Below are 22,491 nucleotides of genomic sequence, written 5' to 3'. Positions count from 1 at the left end.
CGCGTTAAAGCGTACTATGAACCGCATACCTTATGCTCGGTTCCCAGCTGGGTCGAATCATAAATCGTGCGGCTGTCTCCTTTCCTCTCGCGCGCGACTCTTGCGCTGTACCTCGTCTTCTCGTCCTCCACGGTCCACCACGGTCATCCTTACTTCTTACGCGAGTCGACAGAGACAGAGAGAGACAGAAAAAGATAGAAAGAGATAGAAAGACAGCAAGAGAGAGAGAGAGAGAGAGAGATTCTCTTCGTTCTTGCAGAGAGCAGTCACGAGCAGCAATGTCCAGGCTTGCATCGGGATATGCGCGAGTCCTCGCCGCTCGTTCGCGCTATTTAAATCTGCGTTCTGCGCGTACACGCGCGCTTCTACTGCTCGCTTTTACCCTCCGCCTGTTTACGATGCGCTCCATTCGTGACGCGTGTGTACGACCACGTGCGTGCAGCCGAGCACCTGCAATATATCGCTACGCAGCTAGTGGCTTCCAAACAAGGACGATGTTTTTGCGTCAAAGGCAGGCTGCTGTTGTTGAAAGCACGTTCCTCCGTGTTGACATGCAGCAGACTGCAAAACATTTTTTCCCGAGTTTTCGAAATCAATTTTTGCTCTTGCTCTCGGCACTTCGAACTTGAAGTTCCCTTCTCTTCTTGTTGTGTCTTTCGAAGACATTCACGTAAAAACGGATAGAAAACTGAATGAATAAATGTCGCGATATTGAAACTGCTCTTTCCAATATATTGAACTTTTTCTTTCTCTCTATACAGATATGAAAAATATTGAAAAAGAATAGATATTAAATTAAATGTTAAAGAGATCTCGAGTGGATAAATGTCATAATCTTTTTGATAAATTGGAAATTTTTCTGTCTCTCTCCCTTTGAATATTAAAAAGATAGATATTAAGTTAATTATTTGAAAGGGTAGATATTAAAAAAAAATATGTTTCTATTCTCCATAAATAATATTAAAAATACAATAACACACTGTCGATATCGATATTAAAAAACCAGACGTTAGGCGACGCAGGCGCCGCCGGTCGGCATTGCTTTTTTACGCATCCCCGTATTCCGCGTCAGAGTCCTGTGAATTATCCTCTTCCGCATCCTCATTCCGCTGGAAATGAAATATTACTCTCTCGGGGAAAATTTGATATACCGAGACACGCGCGTGCAACCCCATTACATCACGTTTACGACGACCGCGACGCGAAACTTGATAATTACATTACACTACAGTTCTCTTTTATGACAACTAACGTTACTAAGAGGCACGTGATTACCGCTTATTCCGTCGACGACATCTCTCATGTGTACAAGGTGTCGGGTCGACTTCGTCAGCACCATATTTTCTACGGTGTGCATAAACACACGCGCAGTCCGGTGTGTGACACGACGCAACACATCTGACTCTTCTTAAAAATAACTGTGGAAGTGATTAACCGATTCGAGATAAACTGTGATTAGCGACGCTATTAAATTATAATCGTCAGTTGTCACTTTGCTCGGGAAAAATTGGCTACTTTCTGGGATGCGATTCTCGTTGCGCTTATATCAGACATTACATCCGAAATTACAATCTAACATTAGCTATTATATTCCTTATTTTTTTTAATATACACAAACAGAATATTTAATTTTATTTAATTTTTTATATCATTAGGTTTAAAATTTTAAATTTTACAACCGAGGAACATATTCTGCCCTATTTTGTTTTTATATCATTTTATTTTTATTTTTTTTTTTTTACAAATTCTCTTTTTGTTAAGGAGACATTTTCCGCTAGCCAATAAATAAATATATTTCTTTGTTTATTTACTAGCGGGAAACGTCTCTTTTAAGAAAAAGAAGAAGGGATACACAATATTTGTATAAAAAAAGAAAAACAAATAAATAAATAAGTTCATTTATTTATTTATTATTCTTTAGGAGAGTTAAAGTTTGAGAAAATATTATAATTCCTTTTTTCATAATATAAATTCTAAAATTTTACTATTTTTAGTAATCCAGACATAGAGACTATTAGTAAGATCTATTTTGATAAGGTACATAATAAATTTTGCTAGAAACACAGCAAATATTTTAAAGCACATTCCAGTTTCTAAAATATAAATAGAACATATGAAAAACGAAAGGATAGTGAATTTCTGCAGAATGTCGATCTATCTTGGTCGATCTTTCTTGGTTACAAAATCCTATAGTAATTTTTACTATAAAATTCTCTTCGTGTATCGATAATCTATTACTGCAGTACAAAAAACATGATAAAATATTGGAAAGAATTAATGTGAAAAAATCTATACTTATATTCTTTTCATGGCGCTAACATAAAATATCCATCAGTTGTGGCCGTTCTCAACAATTTTCATACGATAATGAATACCTCGGCGCCGCGAAACATCGCACTGTCGTATCTATCCTATCGACATTATCTCCATTAGCTCCATTCGTTATTTCGCCGGGATGCAGGAAGTTAAAATTCGTGCGGAAATAACAGGCCGTTCATTGACAACGCGGCGACACGTAAACAGCATTGGGGCGTTGTGTAACGGCAATTTGGCCGTATTTGTTGCCAGATCGAAATAAAGAGCCGAACGAAACGAGCAACCTCGATTATACTCCGGGCTTGTAATTACCGAAAGAGCCGCAGATTCGTCGCGCGTATCGTGTAGCAGCGAGCGTAATTATTGGCTTACTGTCAGGCATATCTTGTCGGCAAGTTTTATCGCGATTAAAACGAGATAGTTCGCGGCGGGGAAACAATCGATAGCAGACCAAACCGCGCATTTCGTCGTGTCGATTCGCCGGGAGATTGAATTTCGACCGCGGGCGTCCGCTCTTTATTTTCTCTTTTTTTTGTCGGTTTGCTTTTTACAACCAATGTAAATCACCGCTGATGAATATGTGCCGATCGTACGGGGCAATTCATTTTTTACGTGCTCTCGTCGGTTACACGAAGACAAAACGTATTGCCGTGATCCCGTGTGATATTCGAAAGTTCCATTAATTCCATTCCAAGGTATGGAACGAACTCTTGGAACTTGATGTTTATTTGCTATGCACACAGAGAAAAAGACACGCTTGTAGCAACTTAACAAAATTGTTTAGAAAAAATCTACACTGAAAAAAAAATACTTGATCATTTATTTGTATAGGATATAAAGTTTATACTTCTGTGCTATAAATTTGATTTTAGTGATATAAAGTTTATATTTTTGTGAAATAAATTTTTATCCCACACATACACATACACACACACACACACACACACACACACACACACACACACAGATGCACACACAAATTTTAATTATTTTTTCTTAATGTATTTTTACTCTGATATAAACATTCATAGAAAACGTTTATATTTCGCATAAATAAACTTTACTCCATAGAAACAAACTTTATATTCCTCAAATAAATTTTCAAGTATTTTTTTTCTGAATGTAAACTTAGAACGATCTAGTATTGTAAGATATACGGACCCGAGTAATGTTACGAGATGCATATAGACAATATCCTCAATTTTTCAAATTTTCAATTTGACAAATTATTCTCAATTTTTCTCTGGTACTTGAACATTTTTTTGTGGGATATATAGTTTATTCACAGAAATAAACTTTACATATGCTACAAAAAAATTTTCAAATATTTTTTTCTCAATGCACACATTTGAAATGCAAAGAGAAAAGATAATTGTAGCAAGAGTTATTGCCGCTCCTCACTTGCCACTCAAGTTGTTGCACTAAATTAGATAGCGATTGAGAGTCGCCTCTCGAATGTAAACTTAACATTCGACTGATACGCAAAATTACATGTTCGTTCGTCACGTAAAGTCACCGTTGAATTCGCGCGTCTCGAATTCGATCAAGAATCCGCACAAAATATCGCAAGGAACTCACCATTCTCAGCGTCTCGAAGTCTCCTTTCTTCAGCATAGCTATCAATCTCTGGTGATCCGTCTGCTCTTTCGTCAAGTGCACCTGTCTATCCTTTCGCCCGCCGTCATTTTCATAATCGTCGCACAACACATTGCGAAAATTCACTTGCTGTACCGCGTGATCCGCTCGCGGCTGCTCGGCTTGATCCGTCGGCAGATCTTGTTCGAATTGCAGATTCTTAACAAGAACCTCGCTAACTACCGCGCCGCGGTCCACGTCCTTCGCGGGTTCCTCGGTCGTGCGGCCCTGAGGCTTCTCTTCGGCCTGAAATCCGCTTGAAGGAGGATCCTCGTCAGTCTTGAGCTTTGAACCCCGCTGGCTCTCCAACTCATCCACGGGAATCGTGGCGGTCGACAGATTGCTATTTTCGCGCGAATGTATTGTCAGTCGGTCCTGCTCCTGGCGCGACGCGTCCTCGTAATCGAGTCCGAGGTGCTCCTCGGGGATCATTGTCGGTTCTTCCAACTTTTGCCCGAGCTCCTCATGGCCTTTTGATTCCTTGATCTCCGAAGATCGAGACGAAACGCTCGACTTCGCACTACCCTGATTCAGCGGTGTCGATTGGAAGGTAGTAAAGATCCTGACCGGCTCGTTGAGAACGACCTGCCGGTCCCACCTGGCGTAGATCGCGGTGTCTTTCCTCTTGTCCGGCGTTTCCTTCGATCTACCATTCGCCAGACTCTGCTGCACCTTCAAACACTGTTTGAGCCCGATCTCGGGGTACCTGCAGCTCGAACTTTCGCTCTTCCGATCATCCTCCTCGATAGTCTCGAGATGCTCCGGATGCCGCGACTCGCCGGCTCTCTCGAGCAACTCGCTCTCGAGTTTGCCCGAGAGCGTTTCCTTCACGGGCGACTGCCGGCCCTCCCTGGCAGCGGCTTTCTTGCCGTAAGCCGACATCTGCAGCGCCGGCCGTAGCACCGACTCGAGGTCGTCCGCGTGTATCACTTGCGGCTGTAGAGTGCGCTCATAGATCCTCTCCACGTGCTCCGACGGGTTCGAGTAGCCGCGTGTCCTGCCGAGCGGGCTCGGCTCGCAGGTCGCGACCTTGGACCTCGCGACGTTCCGTTCGTTCAGCTGCTGCAGGCTCGCCGAAGTGTAGACTCGATTGTTTGGCTTGAAGCTCGACGAAGGCGCCGGCACCTTTGCCCGGCTCGGTGTCGCGATGTCCCTCGACGGGGACGCGCCGTGGTCCTTGCGCGGCAGGACCGGCAGCCTCTTGCTCTCTATCGTCGCCCCGCTGACCTGCTGACACCTGGATCGCGGCGTGCGCGACTCCGCCTGCGCCTGAAGAGCTCGTACTCGAGCACCAACCGCGCCGTAGATCGCGTTTTCTTGCCGCGACTGATCGATTCTCGCCTCCCTGCGGACGTCGGCTGTCTGAGGTCGGCGTCGCGAGCACTCGATCGCGATGCCGGTTTCCTCCGTCGGCGAGGCGATCCTCGAGCCGTCTCGAGGATGCTCGGCGCACCTCGGCGCTTCCGTGGATTTACAGCGGGCCGCCTCGACCGCTTTATCGGCGGGCCGCGGCGGCCCGCTCGCCGCGACCGGCCGCCTACTTTCTCCGTCCTTATTTGGTGAGATCGACTCGCCTTGGTCACCAAGGCCCTTCGAGGGGCCCGCGCCGCATGCCCCGCGTGGATGCGACTCCGTCTCCTCCTTAACGAGCGAGCGCGCCGCCGCGTTCTGATCGCCGTTCCCGGTGCGTTTCATCGACGGCCTCCTGCAGGGAATAATCGACGCTGTCGCCGTAGTCGTAGTCATAGACGCAGACGTAGTCGTGGCCATTGTTGCCGCCGCCACCGTCGTCGCCGTGATCGTCGTGATCGTCGCGACGGCAGGCGCCTCAGACACCCTCGAGCTATTAACGGTCGCAAGGCGGCCGTAATCCGACTCGCTTCTCGTCTTCGCCAAATTCGTCATTCTGCTGGTCGTCGGTCGGCCGTTTCGCTCGTCGAGCGTTTCCTCGGAGGCCGCGTCGACGCGTCTGGACCTGAAACTCGAGCCGAGGGCTCCCCTCTGCGGGATCCTCGAAGCTGGGCTGGAATCCCCGGATCGTGAGGACGACGCATTCGACGCGCCGAAGCCGTAATCGTGTCTGGCCCTGTTCTTCACGGCTAAGTACTCCTTGTAGACAGCCCGGCTCGTGTTCACGCCGACGTTTACTTTGTCCAACCTTCCTTTGTCCGCCTTGCGATCCATACGGCTCAGGTCATCGTAGCTGGACGAGGCGCCGTTTAGCCGCTCCCGTGCCTCGTCGATCGACCTGGACCTTGAGTCTTGTCGGTACCTGCGTTGGCTCTTTTGCTCGGCACTGCTGTTGGATCGCGTCAGAGCCTTCTCGCGAGTCACCGGGAAGTTCTGGCTGTGCGCCTGATTTAGCCACTCGTCCACTCGCTTTTGAACTTCGCCCTTGCGCAGCAGAATTTCCGGCATCTTCGTGCGACTGCTCTCGACCGCGTCCGGGGCCGTCATCGTCTCGGTCGCGACGTGCTGGTGTCCTTTGCCCGGATCCTTCTGCCGATCCCGTGAGCGTTGCCTCACCTGAGTCTGTTGGTTTACCTTCAGAACAGATTGAATTTTCTCCCTCGTCGGGATAGACTTGGTTTGGAGTTTTGTGCCGGAAGACTTTGATTTTCCTTGTTGCTGTTGCTGTCGCTTTTGTTGGTCCATCATCACCGCCTCGAAGTTTGTTACGTTGATACTGCCGACGTCACTGAGATCCGACGAGCGACGGTAATCCAGGTCCTCATACTCGTCCAAGATGTTGTTCACTGACTGGGTGTCGATCGAACTAGTGCTCTTCGATTTGTTCCTCGCGACGCTCTCATCGCTGCTCGAGTAGTTGTTGCTTTGCTGCTGCCGTTGTTGCTGCTGCTGCTGCTGTTGGTGCTCTCGACTGATCTGTCGTTTGGGTCGCAGCTTCGGCTTTTGGTACTTCAGTACCGCATTCTCGTAACGCTGCAACGTGCTCTCAACCTCAATCGTTGCTCCCTCGTGCCGATCCCTCTTCGGCAGGACGGACGATTGTCGCGCGTGGCGCTGCATAGGCGACTCCCGTCGATTTGACATCGCGCCGCCGCCGTCGTCGGGCGTCGGTAATTCCCTCCTTGCGATGCCCGACGGACCGGAAGCGCGGAAGGTCGTGAAGCTCTGCACGTTTCGCGAGCACGAGTCTTCTTCGGCGTTCATTAAACCTTTCGACGTGAGCCATGAAGCGATCGGACGAGCAGTAACGTCCGCGCCGGTCGCATCCTCGTCAGCGTAGGGAATGCCGCCGGCTTGGCCCCTTAGGATGATCTCATCGCACATTTTCCGTCGCGCCGCGCGGTGCTCGCGATGACATCCTATCGAGAACGTGGGAAAAGTGACGATTAAATTCTGAAACAGAAGATATTTCAGTGTTAGGTTATCTTAGACAACATTATGCTCTTGGATCAGATAATGTTCCGTTCTTGGAGCAGGAAGGTGCTTGAGATATCGGCAGGTAAATTGCGAAAGGCAGTTTTGGACACTCGCATAATAGGATCGATTTGTTTTTTTCTTTTTTAATATTTAGCGTTGACATAGGACGATTTTGCAATTATAGTCGCATTTGTAAAGAGCGATTAGTATCATGATTATTATCACAGTCGTGGAAAAAGTAAGAAAGAGTGGGAATCGAATGATTTCCACTCTTTCGTACGATTTTTCGAATTTTTAAGACGTCAAATAATTCTTGGCATTGCCGAGTTTAAAAGATTGTTAAAAGAGTGTTGGTTCTATTACAAATCCCGTTAAACTAAATAAACACTATGCAGACTTGTCCTATCCTCATGCAATAAGTGGCTACTTGATGCCATTTTCTCTATGTTAAACTGTTCTTGAAAAGTATTTTGGAATTATTTAGTACTCGACTGACTTCGTGTAAAATTCTACAGACAGCTCCCTGCGCAGAAGAAGGAAAGTGGAAAAAGAGAGAGAGTACTACTCGAAAACTACTCACTAGGTTGGGGATGGTCTGTGTCCCATAACGGTTTCCACAAATCTAGCGTAATGAACTCTCAAACCCACAGGCGCGCCATATAAAATCGGCCACGGCGAAGAACATTTTCTCATTAACTTTTCAGCTTGCATAAGATTTGCGCGCGAGCTCGGTCAAATGGCACCTGAACGCTTGGTTTCGCAAAGATTCAATGCGTTCTGTCCGTTCGGCGGATGGGAAAGATTAAGGCGCCGCAATAATCAGTGAAAAGAATCAAAAGAGACAAACGAGACGATAAGAAAAAATACTTGCATGCGAAAAGGAAGTTTAAAACGCGACGGGAAATTACAAGCCCGGTCTGCGGGGATCGGCGATCTCACAGGGTACAAAATTTAGAGTTAAAGCAGCCTCGGCTAAACTCGCCATTTCGAGGTCGACCACGTCCCGGAAATCTCGTCGATCGGCGATAAATGGCAGAAGGCGCGCTTCCGCAACGATCGCGCCGATCCGCCGCCGCCGTCTTTCCGACGTCGCGCCGCCGCCAGCACGTTCCACCGTCCGTGGAATTTCCGGTAGTTGACCGATATCCGGCTCGAATTAATTTGGTTCCTGCGCCCGGAGACATTAGATATTGTAATACGCCGCGGACTCGTGCGCGGAATCGCCAAGAAAGCCGGGAGAGATTTAATATGCTTGTCAGCTACCACGCAACTTCGCGGTGCTCTTTTGTCGCGTTAGTTTTGTGCACCTTTTGCTCAAAGGGCGACCTGTAGGTCGATTTAAAAGATACTCTCTCGAGACGCGTTAATATTGTAAGATTTCACTACAAAACTGATAAAGAATACGACGACGACGACAACAAAATCAAAATATCCAGAAAATAATAAATACCTATTTGATGGATATTAATAACATATATTTACTTGAAACTTCTTTTATTTAAATAGAATAAACAATTATTTTCATGAAAAGCTAAGATTTAAAAAAAAGTATGTTTTCTTATCTAACAGATATTTTCTTATTTGACAAATTTATTAGAGTAAATATGCGTTGTTTTGTAAAAAAAGAGGAAACAAATAAAAATTACAAAAGTTCAAACTTTGTTCTGGCTTTTTATATACAACGCGTATTAATCTCTCCCATACAAACGGCCGCAGATTTTCAGTGGTTAATATGAAACATCCTTCGTTATAAACGCATTTTTACGGCCGCCAGCGGCTGGCTCTCTCTCTCTCTCCTCCTCTCTTCCTGTGCCGGATGAGATCGTGATAACGCGTCCCGATAATGTAAATTGGTACAATTAACAAGACTCGATTGGAAAACCGAGCTCGCGCGGGCGCACGGGTTATTAAATGCGCAGCGACGCTACGTCGGGCTGGCCGGCCGATGCAAATTAAACAAAGCACGATTAATGGAGCGAGCTTAAGCGAAAATGCGAAAAACCGTGTTGCTTATCGGAAGCGGCGATCGGATCAACGTAAATTACGTATTTTCCGGCGAACGATCGTTTTTTTAGCGAGCAATGTATTATCTGGCGAAAATAAAGGGCAGACCCGGTGATAAATATTCGCAAAACGATGCGAGATCGCGCCGGGCGCTGATACGGGAGGCAGAATACAACTGAGCAACGCAAATTATATCCGCGAATGTGCAAAAAATGAGCCGACGAAACGTGAATATTAATATTTTGAGTGCCAGCGTATCCTTAACCCTTTTACTACGTGATATGTCGGAACCTATGTTTTCCATTATTAATAATAATCTTATTCGATTGAATAAACATCTTTTCTGGGATTCAAAACACGTCAGCTGTCACTCCACTTATTATCGCGTTGGGACAAATTTGCTTTCCCAAAAATATCAGTGTCTAGCCCTATCTTTTTAGCGCCAAATATCAAACTTTCAGTTGTTTTGCTAAAACTATATTATACATTAATGTATTTAATGAAGTAAAAGTAAAAAAAGTTGTATCTTTAGGGAACAAGATTGATAGATAGAGGGTTAAGTATTCGACATACAGTATCTCTGAACATAAAAGTATTTTGATTGATTTCCGCGTCGCTCAACAGAGCACTTCTAGAGAGAAAGATATCTAAAAAATAAAAACTATCTGTTCGGTAGACAACACTAAATTTCCAAAATAAGAAACCAGAGCTCAGAGGTTAAAGGGGGATCGGGTCGCTCGCGAACATCGTCGTTCCTCCCCCGTGGGGAGGGTAGTTTAAATTCGCGCTAGGCAATAAGACCGCGCGAGCGGCGTAAATTGAATTAAACTGTCGTGGTTTCGAGTGCCGGTACTACGAGCCCTCCTCTTCTGGCGTTCTAATGATTCCCACGCGAGCGCGCTTTCAAGCCCCCCGGCTGGAATTCTACTTTTAGATCGTAGATAACGCTTAACTCCCACGTCGACCTCCTAACGAAACACACGTGAATCACGCGTGACGTCGACGACGCGTTAAATTGACCTGTGATTAATAGATATTAAGCGGCCGTGTCGAAGAAAGTGTGCGCCTTTTTCTTTTCTTCCTTTCTCTCTCTCTTCTTTCTTCTTGTTTTAATTACACGATCGATACTTTTCATTGAAAACTTGTCGCTTTGAATGTATATTATTTACACGTACTTTATCTCTGATACTTCTTCCTTATTGCTTATTTGGTTCATTAAGATCCGTATTAACCCTTTGGCTATTATACTGAGAGAAAAATTATCTAAAAATTAACAAATATTTCTTTGATAGATGCCATTAACATATTTATTTAAATCTAGATTCTCTTTATTTAAACCAAATATTGTTTACTTAAATCAGGTAAACAATATTTGATTTAAATAAAGAGAATTTAGATTTATGTAAATATATTAATATATATATATATATATATATATATATATATATATATATGTGTGTGTGTATATTAATGTAATATATTAATGGCACCCATCAAAGAAATATTTATTGATTTTTAGATAATTTTTCTCTCAGTTACGTGGTTTCTTGTTCAGTGATTGTTTAGGACGAAACACCATTCTCTTCTAAAGTTTATATTGAGACCCAGTGAATAGCAGTGATGTCGTTATCAAACAATTGTTTGTTTGTTTTTTTCGGCATTTTGAATAAAAATTTTATTGATTAGCTGTTGCTAACAAAGATACAATAAGTTGCATTGTTCGAGTAACAAATGTCGATTGCGCTACAATTGTTCATTGCGTATCCATGTGTATTCAACGACAAAGCTACGCTTACAGCAGTAAAATTTTACGTCCAGCTCAGCCGTAGCCAAAGGGTTAATAGACATTATTTGAAACTTGTCCCGCGTGAGAAATTCAGGTCTAAATGTAGAATTAGATCTGAGCTTCTCAGTTGAGAATCATATATGACGTGATATCTGTAATCACGCGGTTCCATTGAAAAAATCACGCTTCTAACTCTAAATTAAAACCTGAATATCTTGCTTGGAATTTTGAGTTTCGAATAACGATTTCGTTACATGAAATTTACCAATGCCAATGTGATGTCAATCGTTGCGAACATGCCACATGAAGATAGATCTCTTTGTGCTTTCGAGTACTAAATAAAATAATTGGGATACATTTACATAAAAAAATTTACATAAAAAATTTACATAAAAATTTACATATTGCTCCGAAGAAAATAATCGCACGCACGGATGAAAACTTTTTTATTATTTTACAACGTGAAAATGTATATTTGCGAGTCGATAATGAATCACTAAAATGCAGCAATACGAACGCGGGTAACTAAGACGGCGCGAGAAAGAAAAACGTATCATCTCGTCCATAGATGAATCCACTCTCTTACTTTCTTCCTCTCTCTCTCTCTCTCTCTCTCTCTCTCTTTTCCCGAAAATTTTTCCCCATTAAAAAGCTTCATTCGTGTGTCGTTGCGTGGCCCGCAAACAAGCATAAAGATTAAGCGCACGCGCCGGGGAATATTAATTACGATGAAAATGTTTGCCGCGTGCTGCCCAGGAACGCGTGGCGTGGCGATTCGCAGGTAGGTGTGCGTTAGTCGGCGTAATTAACGGTACTGCAAAATTCAGGTGTTTCCGCGAATGCACTGACCCGAATCCTACGTACGCGCCAACACCAACCGCGCAATGCCCGGCTAGGATATTCCGTGGTGATTATCACGATTTATCGTCCATGGGGGCACCCGCCGCGATCCACTTAACGACGTCGCTTGTGTCAATGGATCCTTTGATCCTCGATCTTTTATCTTGGAAATTTAAGTTCATATTCTGAACTCTCTTTCATTGACGCGAAAGTATTTTCAAATGTAACTTACAAACCTTCTTGGCACCGAGAGAAAAAAAAACATCTAAGAAGGAATGAATATTTATCCAGTAATAATGTGTGACATATATTTACTTATATATACTAATATAAAGTATTTTTCAAATATAAGAAAATACACATTTTCTTAAAGCTTTAGCTTTTCATGAAAGCAATTGTTTATTCCACTTAAATGAAAGAATTTGGATTTGATCCTTTCGTTATCCGATCCTTTGAACCTCGATCTTTTATCTTGGAAATTTAAGTTCATATTCTGAACTCTCTTTCATTGACGCGAAAGTATTTTCAAATGTAACTTACAAACCTTCTTGGCACCGAGAGAAAAAAAAACATCTAAGAAGGAATGAATATTTATCCAGTAATAATGTGTGACATATATTTACTTATATATACTAATATAAAGTATTTTTCAAATATAAGAAAATATACATTTTCTTAAAGCTTTAGCTTTTCATGAAAGCAATTGTTTATTCCACTTAAATGAAAGAATTTGGATTTAATCCTTTCGTTACCCGATCCTTTGAACCTCGATCTTTTATCTTGGAAATTTAAGTTCATATTCTGAACTCTCTTTCATTGACGCGAAAGTATTTTCAAATGTAACTTACAAACCTTCTTGGCACCGAGAGAAAAAAAAACATCTAAGAAGGAATGAATATTTATCCAGTAATAATGTGTGACATATATTTACTTATATATACTAATATAAAGTATTTTTCAAATATAAGAAAATATACATTTTCTTAAAGCTTTAGCTTTTCATGAAAGCAATTGTTTATTCCACTTAAATGAAAGAATTTGGATTTAACCCTTTCGTTACCCGTTATGATTATAGCATACATTTCAATGAAGAATACACTGATATTTCAAAGAGCGTAAGAGCCGGATGCAAATGCATGAATAAACAAAATTGACGATCAATGTACGAGAAACATGCTAAAGAATGACTTAATCGTGATTTTTCTAGTAATTTAGAGACGAAAATTTAGTATTTCTTCTTTTTTTAATGTTGTTTGGTTCGGCGCGATGATCAAGCATAACGTTTTGCGTTACTGCGCTCATGTGAAAATGTTTACAATCTGAGAAAAAATAACCTTGCTTCGCGGAACGACTTGGCAATTTTTTTGCACCGCGTGGAGATCCGCAGGGGACACGATATATTCAGTCGAGAACTGCAGGATGTGTCAGCAGCAAATCGACGCCGCGTATATACATAATTCATCGATTGGCATTCCCGGACGAATCGCAGCGCGCGAGAATCTCGGCGAGATGACAGCGGAATGCAAAAATAATAGCGTGGGCTTAGAGCGACCATGGCACGGTTATGCAACGACGAGGGGACGCCGATCGGTCGACGTTCGCGCGAAAAAGCGAACACGTATCGTGCACGTCGGCGTGTCGGACTGTCGTCGCGAAAGCGAGCGAACGAACAAACGAGCGAGCGAGCGAGCGAGCGAGCCGAGGTTCCGGCCGCTTAAACCTTTTAACCTCTCAATTAATCGGATGATGAGATCTTTGATCTTGGCAGCTCCACTCGCCATCTAAGGTCGGTCGCGGATTATCCGGATTATACGCGTTAGAAAAACTGTCGTACCAAGTTTGTCGTAATTTTAATGCAACCGTGTGGGCGGATTTAAAAATGCGTTGCAATGAAGAGTACAAGAATGGCAAGGTGCGGTGTAGTGTAAAGGATTTTATAGCGACGTGAAACGCAACAAATGAGAAAAGAATTATAAGAAAGAGAAAAGGAAGACTTTTCTGCCTTTTCGCGGAAAAGATTCTTTTTAATACATTACCTTTGAAAGTGGATAAGAGAGAGGTACGTAGGTAAACATAGGCACTGATTAATAGATGTATTAATTAAAGATATATATTTTATTCAATGCGTGTTTATGTTCCCCGTTAACGCTGCGCGTTACGAGTCGCTCATTAAAGATTGACGTTGGCCCTGAGGAAGGTTCTCTGGGGAATTTTTATTTTTGTGCAGTATTTGCGTCAACCGCGCGATGCATTGTTATAATTCTGATTACGCGGACCGGTACAATGACCGATATTGGAAAGCAAGCGAGCGAACGAGCGAGCGTTTTGTTTACCAAGTGTCGCAATAATAAAATTCATCAAACGCTTCAGAGCGAAAACTCATTTCCGTCTCTCTCTCTCTCTCTCTTTCTCTCTCTCTCTCTCTCTCTCTCTCTCTTTCTCTCTTTCTCTTTCTCTCTCCCTTTCTCTCCTACAGTTTTTATATTTATTCTGAAAAATATTGAAATAAAATTTACAGCAAAATGAGAAAATTATGCACTCGGGCGCGTTAAATTATTTTAGTTTAATGAGACGTTCTATATCAACGTGTCGAGGCTAACGTTTGTTAAACTGCATTCGCTATTAAGTATCTAAACGAGAATTTAACTTGCTGCAATATCAAGGAAAGGATAAAATCCACGCGATTAGATTTATTCTTTCCAAAAAGGACTTCAGCCCATTATTCAAGACAGCATCGATATTCCACTCTGGCTAATCTTCTCCCTTATCCCTAAAAGATAAATCTACGAGATCATTTCGCACTTGTGACACACAAGGCTTCAGTTGAGAAAAACAAAATTGATAATGAAAGGGTTAAATATTCGACATATAGTAATTCTGAAGTATAAAAATATTTCGATTGAATCGCGCGAATATGGTTTTTCGGGCTCGAGTCGATAAACTCGCGGAACAGCCGGCCAACAAACAAAAAAGGAGTAACCATCCAGACGCGGAGGAACACTTACGCGCGCGGAAATCAGCTTTCAGAGTGCTCGAGCGTAATCGCGGGTATTTTGTCAATTACTCCGTTCAATCGGCAGGATAGCCACTCGAGTCCGGGCCGGAAGACATCGTCGTTTCCTGCGGTAGCGCCATAATAAAACGTCCCGTACTACACACACACACACTCAAGGGAAGGAAAGAGAGAAAGAGAAAGTAATCTTATCATGTATCGCGCGCGTTTAACGCGCACGTATGCGTATGTGATCAAGCGCCGCCGAGGAGCAACATTATCTGGCGATATGTAGGTGAGTACTAATCCTTTAGGAAGATTAATGGCCCCGCATTATCTGGTCGATAGAGCGCGGGCCAGGCCAAGGGCTTTTCGAACGCGCCGAGGACCTTCGCCTTGGACTGTCCGAGCACGGCGGCCCGGTTCGTTCATCATTTCGACGAGTGTGGCATTTCCGATCGCGTATCTCGTATCTTTCGTAATTCAAGTCGACGCGCCTCAGGTCCGTCCATCCATCCGTCTCTGCGCGCGCGCATGCTCCTCGTATCTCGCCGGAGGTGCTCGCCCTCGACGTTCAATTTCGACGTCACGCGATTACGCGCGATATTATTTCAGGATTAAATAATGCGAGTCCGCGCGACGCGATAAATCAAGCACTCGGGACTGATGGACAGCTCTCCTTCCCCCCCCCCCTCTCTCTCTCTCTCTCTCTCTCTCTTTCTCTCTCTCTCTCTCTTTGTCTCCCTCTCGCGAACTCCTCCACGCTCCTCCGGCTAAAAATACACAATGGGACTTCCACCTTGGAAGCATCGTCTATATTTAGCCGCGATACAGAACCGGACTCGTCGTCGGGGTCGCGCGTTGTTTCGCATTATTCGACAGCACGTGACCCCTCGGGTGAGATTTCCGTTTCGAAGAGCAACGTGCTCTCGTCACTTTCTCACGAAATTTTAAAATTCGCGGCGAGCAGCCAAGACTGTAAATCGCGCGTCGTACGATAATCCTTAAGCCCGTATCAGACTATAGATTAGGATTGAGATTGAGTTGAAATTTAGCCAATCAGAGCAAAATTCACTAAGCTCAAGTTTGGTGAACTTTGCTCTGATTGGCTAGTTTTTAATTCAATCTCAATCTTAATCCGTAGTCTGATACGGGCTTTACGTGAACGAGAGGATCGGCTCTCTCGCGACAACAGCCCTTCTGGGTTTCGTGTATTTGTCGCCGAAAACATGACATATCGATCTGGTCCCTTCGCCACATTCTTTCTTCTCTAGTCTTTCTTCGTCTGCTGGCGTTTCTCCCGACGCAAGTAGTCTCTGAAAACATTCGGCCCTCTTTCATGATCCTCTCTCTTTCTCTCTCTCTCTCCCTCTCGCCCCTCCCTTTCTTCTAAGTCGATGGGCTATTCACGGCTTTGACAGAGCTGCCTTCAAGGTGCATGACCTGAGCGACTGCGCGAGGCCTACGCCCGCCAAGACCCTCCTGAAGGGTTCGCCGTTTCCACCCGCGATAAAAGAGCCCGCCGACCGCGTGATTCTGACTTCTCTGTGAGCATTTATTAATTCGAGCGAGTTCTCTCCAGTTGACTCTGAATTCAGGAGTCTGTGCGCTCCGATGAATCCGATTTAAAGAGAGATCTTCCGCACGGAAGGGATTTTACAGTAAAAAGAATATTACTGAATTTTGCGACCAAGAAACATTGACATTCTGCTTTATCGTCCTTCCGTTTCATTTGCGTTGTTTTAGAAGCTGAATAGGTCTGCTATTAAAAAATTTACTGTGCCTCTTATCAACAAGATTTACTATGTTTCTTAGCAAGATAAACTCTGACAGTTTACTGCTGCTTCACTTTAAAAAATCTGGTGGAATACAGGAGAATTTACATGAAAAAAGGAACTATAATATTGTCTCTGTGTGGCTCGGGAAGAAAAGTCGTTATAAAAATGTATAATAATTTCGCATAAGTTGCGCGTGCAGGTTATTGCTATTATTGATCGTAATATAATAGTTGCAACAATAAACATAATTGAGAGACAACACGCTCTTGTGTGCACAATTGTATAATTTATTTGTATAATTGTATAATTTAGGCACATAATAATATTTGCAACGTTATTTCGTGAAGCTTATACGCTTACACGCCATTACATAGTGCACTGTTGCGTTGAAATAATTATTATCGCAGTTATAATGCAAGAATGTGCGCGTTAGAATACGTGCATTATAACTCGACATTCCGCAAAATGTGTAACCATTCTGATTGCCTACGGAGTTTGTTCTTCATCGCCCCGGGAAGCACTTCGCGGCACCTCTTTGCCGGTCCCAACATTCTCGACGCGTGGGTCTTTTCGCTCTGGGCCGCACATGCGGTCCGCCGAATCCTCCTCCGCGACCGACCCCGCCGTTCTTTCGCCATTACTTTTTCTCTTATTTCCGAGCCCCACGGCAGAGCTCAGAGACTCACTTTATTATTTTTTGGCAACAAACAGACCACGCGGGCAAACAAATGTCACGAGCCGCCCGAGACACGCGTCGCCGTTGCGAAGTTGAAAACGCCGCTTTGCTCTTTTTCCACGCCGCTAATTTACGCCGCTCGTTATTACCACGTGTGAAAGTGGCCTTTATAGTAGCGTTGGCGCGTTTCTTTTTCCCTTCTTTTTTTGTGTTGTGCCTTTCTCTCTCTCTCGTGCGAGCGCGCGACTAAGTCAATTTTCTTGAAATTAACGCGTTACATACGCGACGTGGTGCTGGCATGCCATTTTAATTATTTGCTCCACGACGAAAGGAGGAAAAGCGCGGTTATCCGCAACGACAAGCGAATGAACCAACATAAAAAGGTACATATGTAAAGTGGCTGATTAAATTTCTGGAGACGCATATTCCTCTTTCTTTTTCGCAATTACGCCCGATTTTCGTGAGCAAATTCCGATGAGACAAATAAACGCTGCGGGCAATTTCAACGACTTACTATCATGGTCGCCTTACTGAGATCAGGCACAAGTTCATCGGTCATTGATAGGGCGTGTTAATGCGCGAGAGGAAACGCAAGACACTAAAACACAAGAACGTGACGACTTTTAGTTGCATCGGAAGAATCCACGACTGTCTTTGATCTCCGTTTAGAACCGGATACACTTGTTAGGAGCCACGCCTCTTCTCCATTTCTCTCTCTTTCTCTCTCTCTGTCTCTCTTTCTTTCTCCTATTATCTCTTTTCAAAACGAACAGATGATCAGTAGCAACTGCGTTCACATGTAGATAACTAATACGAGTAAGTAGCGAGTGTGTCGGGCTCTTATTGTACGATTCATTCAAGTTGATAACAGCGAAGCATGAATCGCCCGAGCGATACGCTTTTTATCACGAGATAAATATATGACACATACGCGCAGGCGCGGCTATGTAAGTGCATCTACGATCGTGACATCCATCGAGCTATCGTTCGAAGTGCTCGACTCGTTGATCAGTTTTACATTTGTCCTCACTTCTCCATTGACCTCTCACTCTTCATTTGTAGGCGGATAAATCACTGTCACGTTTAACCCCATTTTTTTGTTTCATATAACTTCCCAGGTGAACTTTCACGATTGGCACAATACGAGATAATCGATAACGAAAATTTCACAATGTTCAAGTTATATTCACGGAAATGAAGTATACTGTATTGAACTAATTGTTAAATTTACATTGTGCAATGATATAAATTTCTTTCTGATATTGACGCAACAACAAATTTGCGGAAATTTACACTCAGATTTTTATATTACGTATTTTACATGATATATCGCGTTTAAATTCCGGACATTTTTTTCGGATTTCTTCTTTGTCACTTTTCTTATATGATAAATATGAATGGCACGCTGTGAAAAAAAATACTTGGAAATTTATTTGTGGGATATAAAGTTTATTCATGCGGAAATAAATTTTATATTACACAAATAAATTTTGAAATACCTTTCCTCAGTAAACATTCGTATATTAAGGAAAAATACTTGAAAATTTATTTATGGGATATAAATTTATTTCTATAAAACGATGTTTGTTTTTATGAAATAAACACTGTATTCCACAAATAAATTTTCAAGTATGTTTTTCTCAGTGTAAGGAATATTTTTACACATAGACGATTGTAAAGATTGTAATACTGCCAGACATGTATATACATCTGTCCATTTGGGACAGTACGAAGTTAAAGAATATTTCGAATTTCAACTCGTATCGAAGGCGTGATCTAAGACGTGCGAAGTGATATTATCGTAGAAAAAAGCCAACTTACTTCATCATTACATCACCGCTTGCGTCAAGCTTTGATCACTGAAACAAACGCCTCCTACGCCATCGTAATTTCCTTGACAGAACGATTAAGTATCCTCCTCTTCTCCGTGAACCTTCTTCGCAATTTCCGACGCGCAGTTTAACAGCGAGACCGATTCAATTCCTGAAGTTAATGCAACTCGACGTAGGTCGCGGTATACGTTAAGCCGCAACGTCGAAATCGATGTATCCAAGAACAAACACTTCGAATAAATATCCGAGAGTACACATCGCGATATGCGCGCGTTGGTATTTCGAAAAGTCAATATAGCTTACCTCACAGCCCTTCGAGATAGGGTCGGTAAACTGTTTCCAATAACAACCTAAGACTCTACGCGTGGTTTAACGATTTTTTTGTCGATGTCAGGAGAACGCAAAAAGCGATTTCGAAGAAACTTGAAAGAAATATTTCAGATTATTCATAATATTTATTTTCTCTAAATTTTGAATGAGATTTCACGCAAAATTAATGAAAATATTCATTCGATTCGGCGAAGAATCCATTCTGAATCCAATCTATGAATGAATTAAATCACTCGAATTTGTATAACTTAACTGTCACTCAACTTTTGAAATGAGGAGGGTGATTCCGCTCCGAGAAATTTAGAAACTAACGTATATGAACATAATTTATTGTTGTTTTGCATGTGTTCGCTGTCGTATTGAGATCTTTGAGAAAATGTTTAATTCAACTTTTGCTCGAAGATAACTCGGCAATGTTCAAAACATATATAATATTATATAAGTTCAATCTAATGTAATATTAAAACATAATATACAACACACGCATAACGAGAGCAAATATTACTGTATAATTTACAGATGTGTACCCTCGAAATCTGACCAACCTATTTATAAGTTGAGGATTCACATACAGTTCGCGCAACACCCTCGCGAGTGCATATGTGCCTCGTGTTCGTCGAGGGGAGGGAAATCGCCGCAATCCTTGATAATCGACTGCGGCCGCGTTATCCGGGCGATTTCAGGCCACGCGGTGCAATTCTGTCCCGACCGGCCAGCCTGCATTAACCGAGAAACATCTCCGCGCGGTCGATGCCGCGTGACATCCAGCGGCAATTGCCGATTGCCTTCTATAGCTTTCAGCCCTCTATTTTCTCACCCTCACTCGCTGCGACTCCGTGCCGCGATCCGGATGACGCGTCCTGACCGCCGCATACCGCGTCGCATTATTGCTCGCTGCACTCTCGCGAACGAATTCCCGTGGTAGGGATGTGCGATTTATGAAATTGTGTGTATCGCGATACGATCTTTCTTAAGAGTCGCAATGAATGCGATATATCGCATCATAATTTTATGTTGCAAATGTGATTTTAAATCGCGCACGATTTTATATCGCAAATGCGACTTTCAATCGCACGCAACTTTATACCGCGGTTTTTAATCGTAAGGGGACCTGGCGCATGATGGGAGCCGTAATGTTTAAATAAATGTTAAACATATTAAAAATAAATAAATCAATTCTCTTTGTACTGAATCAAAACACAAGTTTTACTGCAAAAGAATAGTTATAAATGAAAGCATAATGAAGTTAAGTGATGTTTTCTTAAAAACATTACTTAATCTCATTATGATTTTCATTAAGAGCACTCCTATATTATTGATGTTTTCAATGAAAACACTTTCATTTTATTACTCACTGATTTTGATCAGTGAAAATAAAAGAATGTAGCTAAATTATGTCTCTTTTTTATTGGATTGTAAAATTGTGAATATTCTAATAAATCATATATTCTAAATTTAAAGCAAATACAATATAAAATCTCAATATTATTCTATTATATATTATATATTATATATTCTATATATTATTCTATTATATATTATATATTATATATTCTATATTATATATTCTATATATTCTATATATCCTATATATATTATTATGTATTATATATTAAATATACTTTATATTAGTATATTAGTATCGTTTAAGAAACAAACGGTTTAAACGATTGCAATTTCGACAAACAGTCATGCTATTGAAATTGCAACTTTTTGGACCGTTTGTCTCCCAAACGACACTACAAAAATAATATTGAGATTTTATGTCTTTAATCTATTCGTTTTAAGCTTCAAATTGATGTATCATTTCTTGAAATATTCAAAGTATTGCAAAATCCCATGGATAATGGGCGAAACTTGATCTTTTTGCCTAATAATGTCATCGAATTTTTATCAGAACCTGACATATAACTGATATAAACCAATTTACTTTAATTAAAATGTTGCAAATTTCAATAAAAAAACATGATTTGGAATATTGAAAATATCGAAAAATTTTACATTGCACACTCTGATGTAAAGTGCAACCAACTCGTGGCATAATCATGCATTCTGCGCCGATGACTACCGACGATCGCCTTTCTTGTTCTTTCGCCGTGTAGTCCCTGGTGCTCGGATTTCCTCGAAGGAGGGACCCGGAATCGGGTATACGCTCTTTAAAACCATGAACTCCAACTCCCGAAAATGAGATTCGCGGAAGAGGATCTTTAAATGTTGCTCGCTCACGCAACGCAATACGAAATGTGGATACACTGCTGAACTTAAAACTGCTTTTCGTCGTGGCGATGTTAAAATTGCGATGCGGCGAAGAGACGGAAAGTTTTTACGAAACTTCACGTTAATTAGCGGTTGCCGAATGCGGCGCGCGGATTCGCAACGACTCGTTAAAAGTTGAGAACGAACGCCGCTGGCGCAAACAGGTCCGACGTTTTCTCCAATAAGAGATCAATTGCGAACTTGACGAAAAATTCGCCTTTATCTTCCGCTTTCTTGGACTTTTTTGAAAGCGGAAGCGATCAAAATCGCAAATGACGGCTCGGTGGCTCAATATTTATTGCAATTGCATTGCTGTTGTTGCAACGCCCCGTATAGAAAATTCCGTGGGATCTAAACCCGGATTTAGTCCAATTGTCGGAGAAAATTATGGACCTCGGTTGAGAAATCTACGCAGAATCGGGTTAAGAGTGCAGTGTTTCGACAAAGCGATTCTAAGTGGAAAATCCGAGGATATTTCGCCACTTGATCCGCCAAGCAAAATTTCCACAAAGTTCTTTTTTCTGTTTCTTATTTCATATAAATTCTTTTAATTTTACTGTGCTTTCTAATAATTTAGAAACAGATTGTTTGTAAAGCTCTTATCTTTTGCTAAGAAACATAGTAAATGTTATTATAAAGAGCATAGTAAATATTGAGAT

General features: G+C 42.3%; 1 protein-coding gene across 6 annotated transcripts in view; it reads right to left on the bottom strand.

Moving 5' to 3' along the window:
• LOC116844583 overlaps nt 1-22,491 on the bottom strand; it is a 414,325-nt gene that overhangs the window by 386,050 nt on the left and 5,784 nt on the right. For 4 of the 6 annotated variants that reach the window (XM_032816331.1, XM_032816332.1, XM_032816328.1 and 1 more), the window contains one exon: nt 3,895-7,314. In XM_032816331.1, coding sequence (XP_032672222.1) covers nt 3,895-7,245 — 3,351 coding nt within the window. In that variant the 5' untranslated portion in view covers nt 7,246-7,314. Of the gene's footprint in view, nt 1-3,894; nt 7,315-17,928; nt 18,331-22,491 lie in introns of those variants that run through there. The other 2 variants (XM_032816327.1, XM_032816326.1) reach the window with 2 other exon arrangements.

Source organism: Odontomachus brunneus, unplaced genomic scaffold (genome assembly GCF_010583005.1).
Source record: "Odontomachus brunneus isolate Ranch 3 - 2012 unplaced genomic scaffold, Obru_v1 Obru_scaffold_042, whole genome shotgun sequence".
NCBI lineage: Eukaryota > Metazoa > Arthropoda > Insecta > Hymenoptera > Formicidae > Odontomachus > Odontomachus brunneus.
Note: the sequence above shows the minus strand (reverse complement) of the source record. Positions and strands in the feature narration are given on the sequence as shown.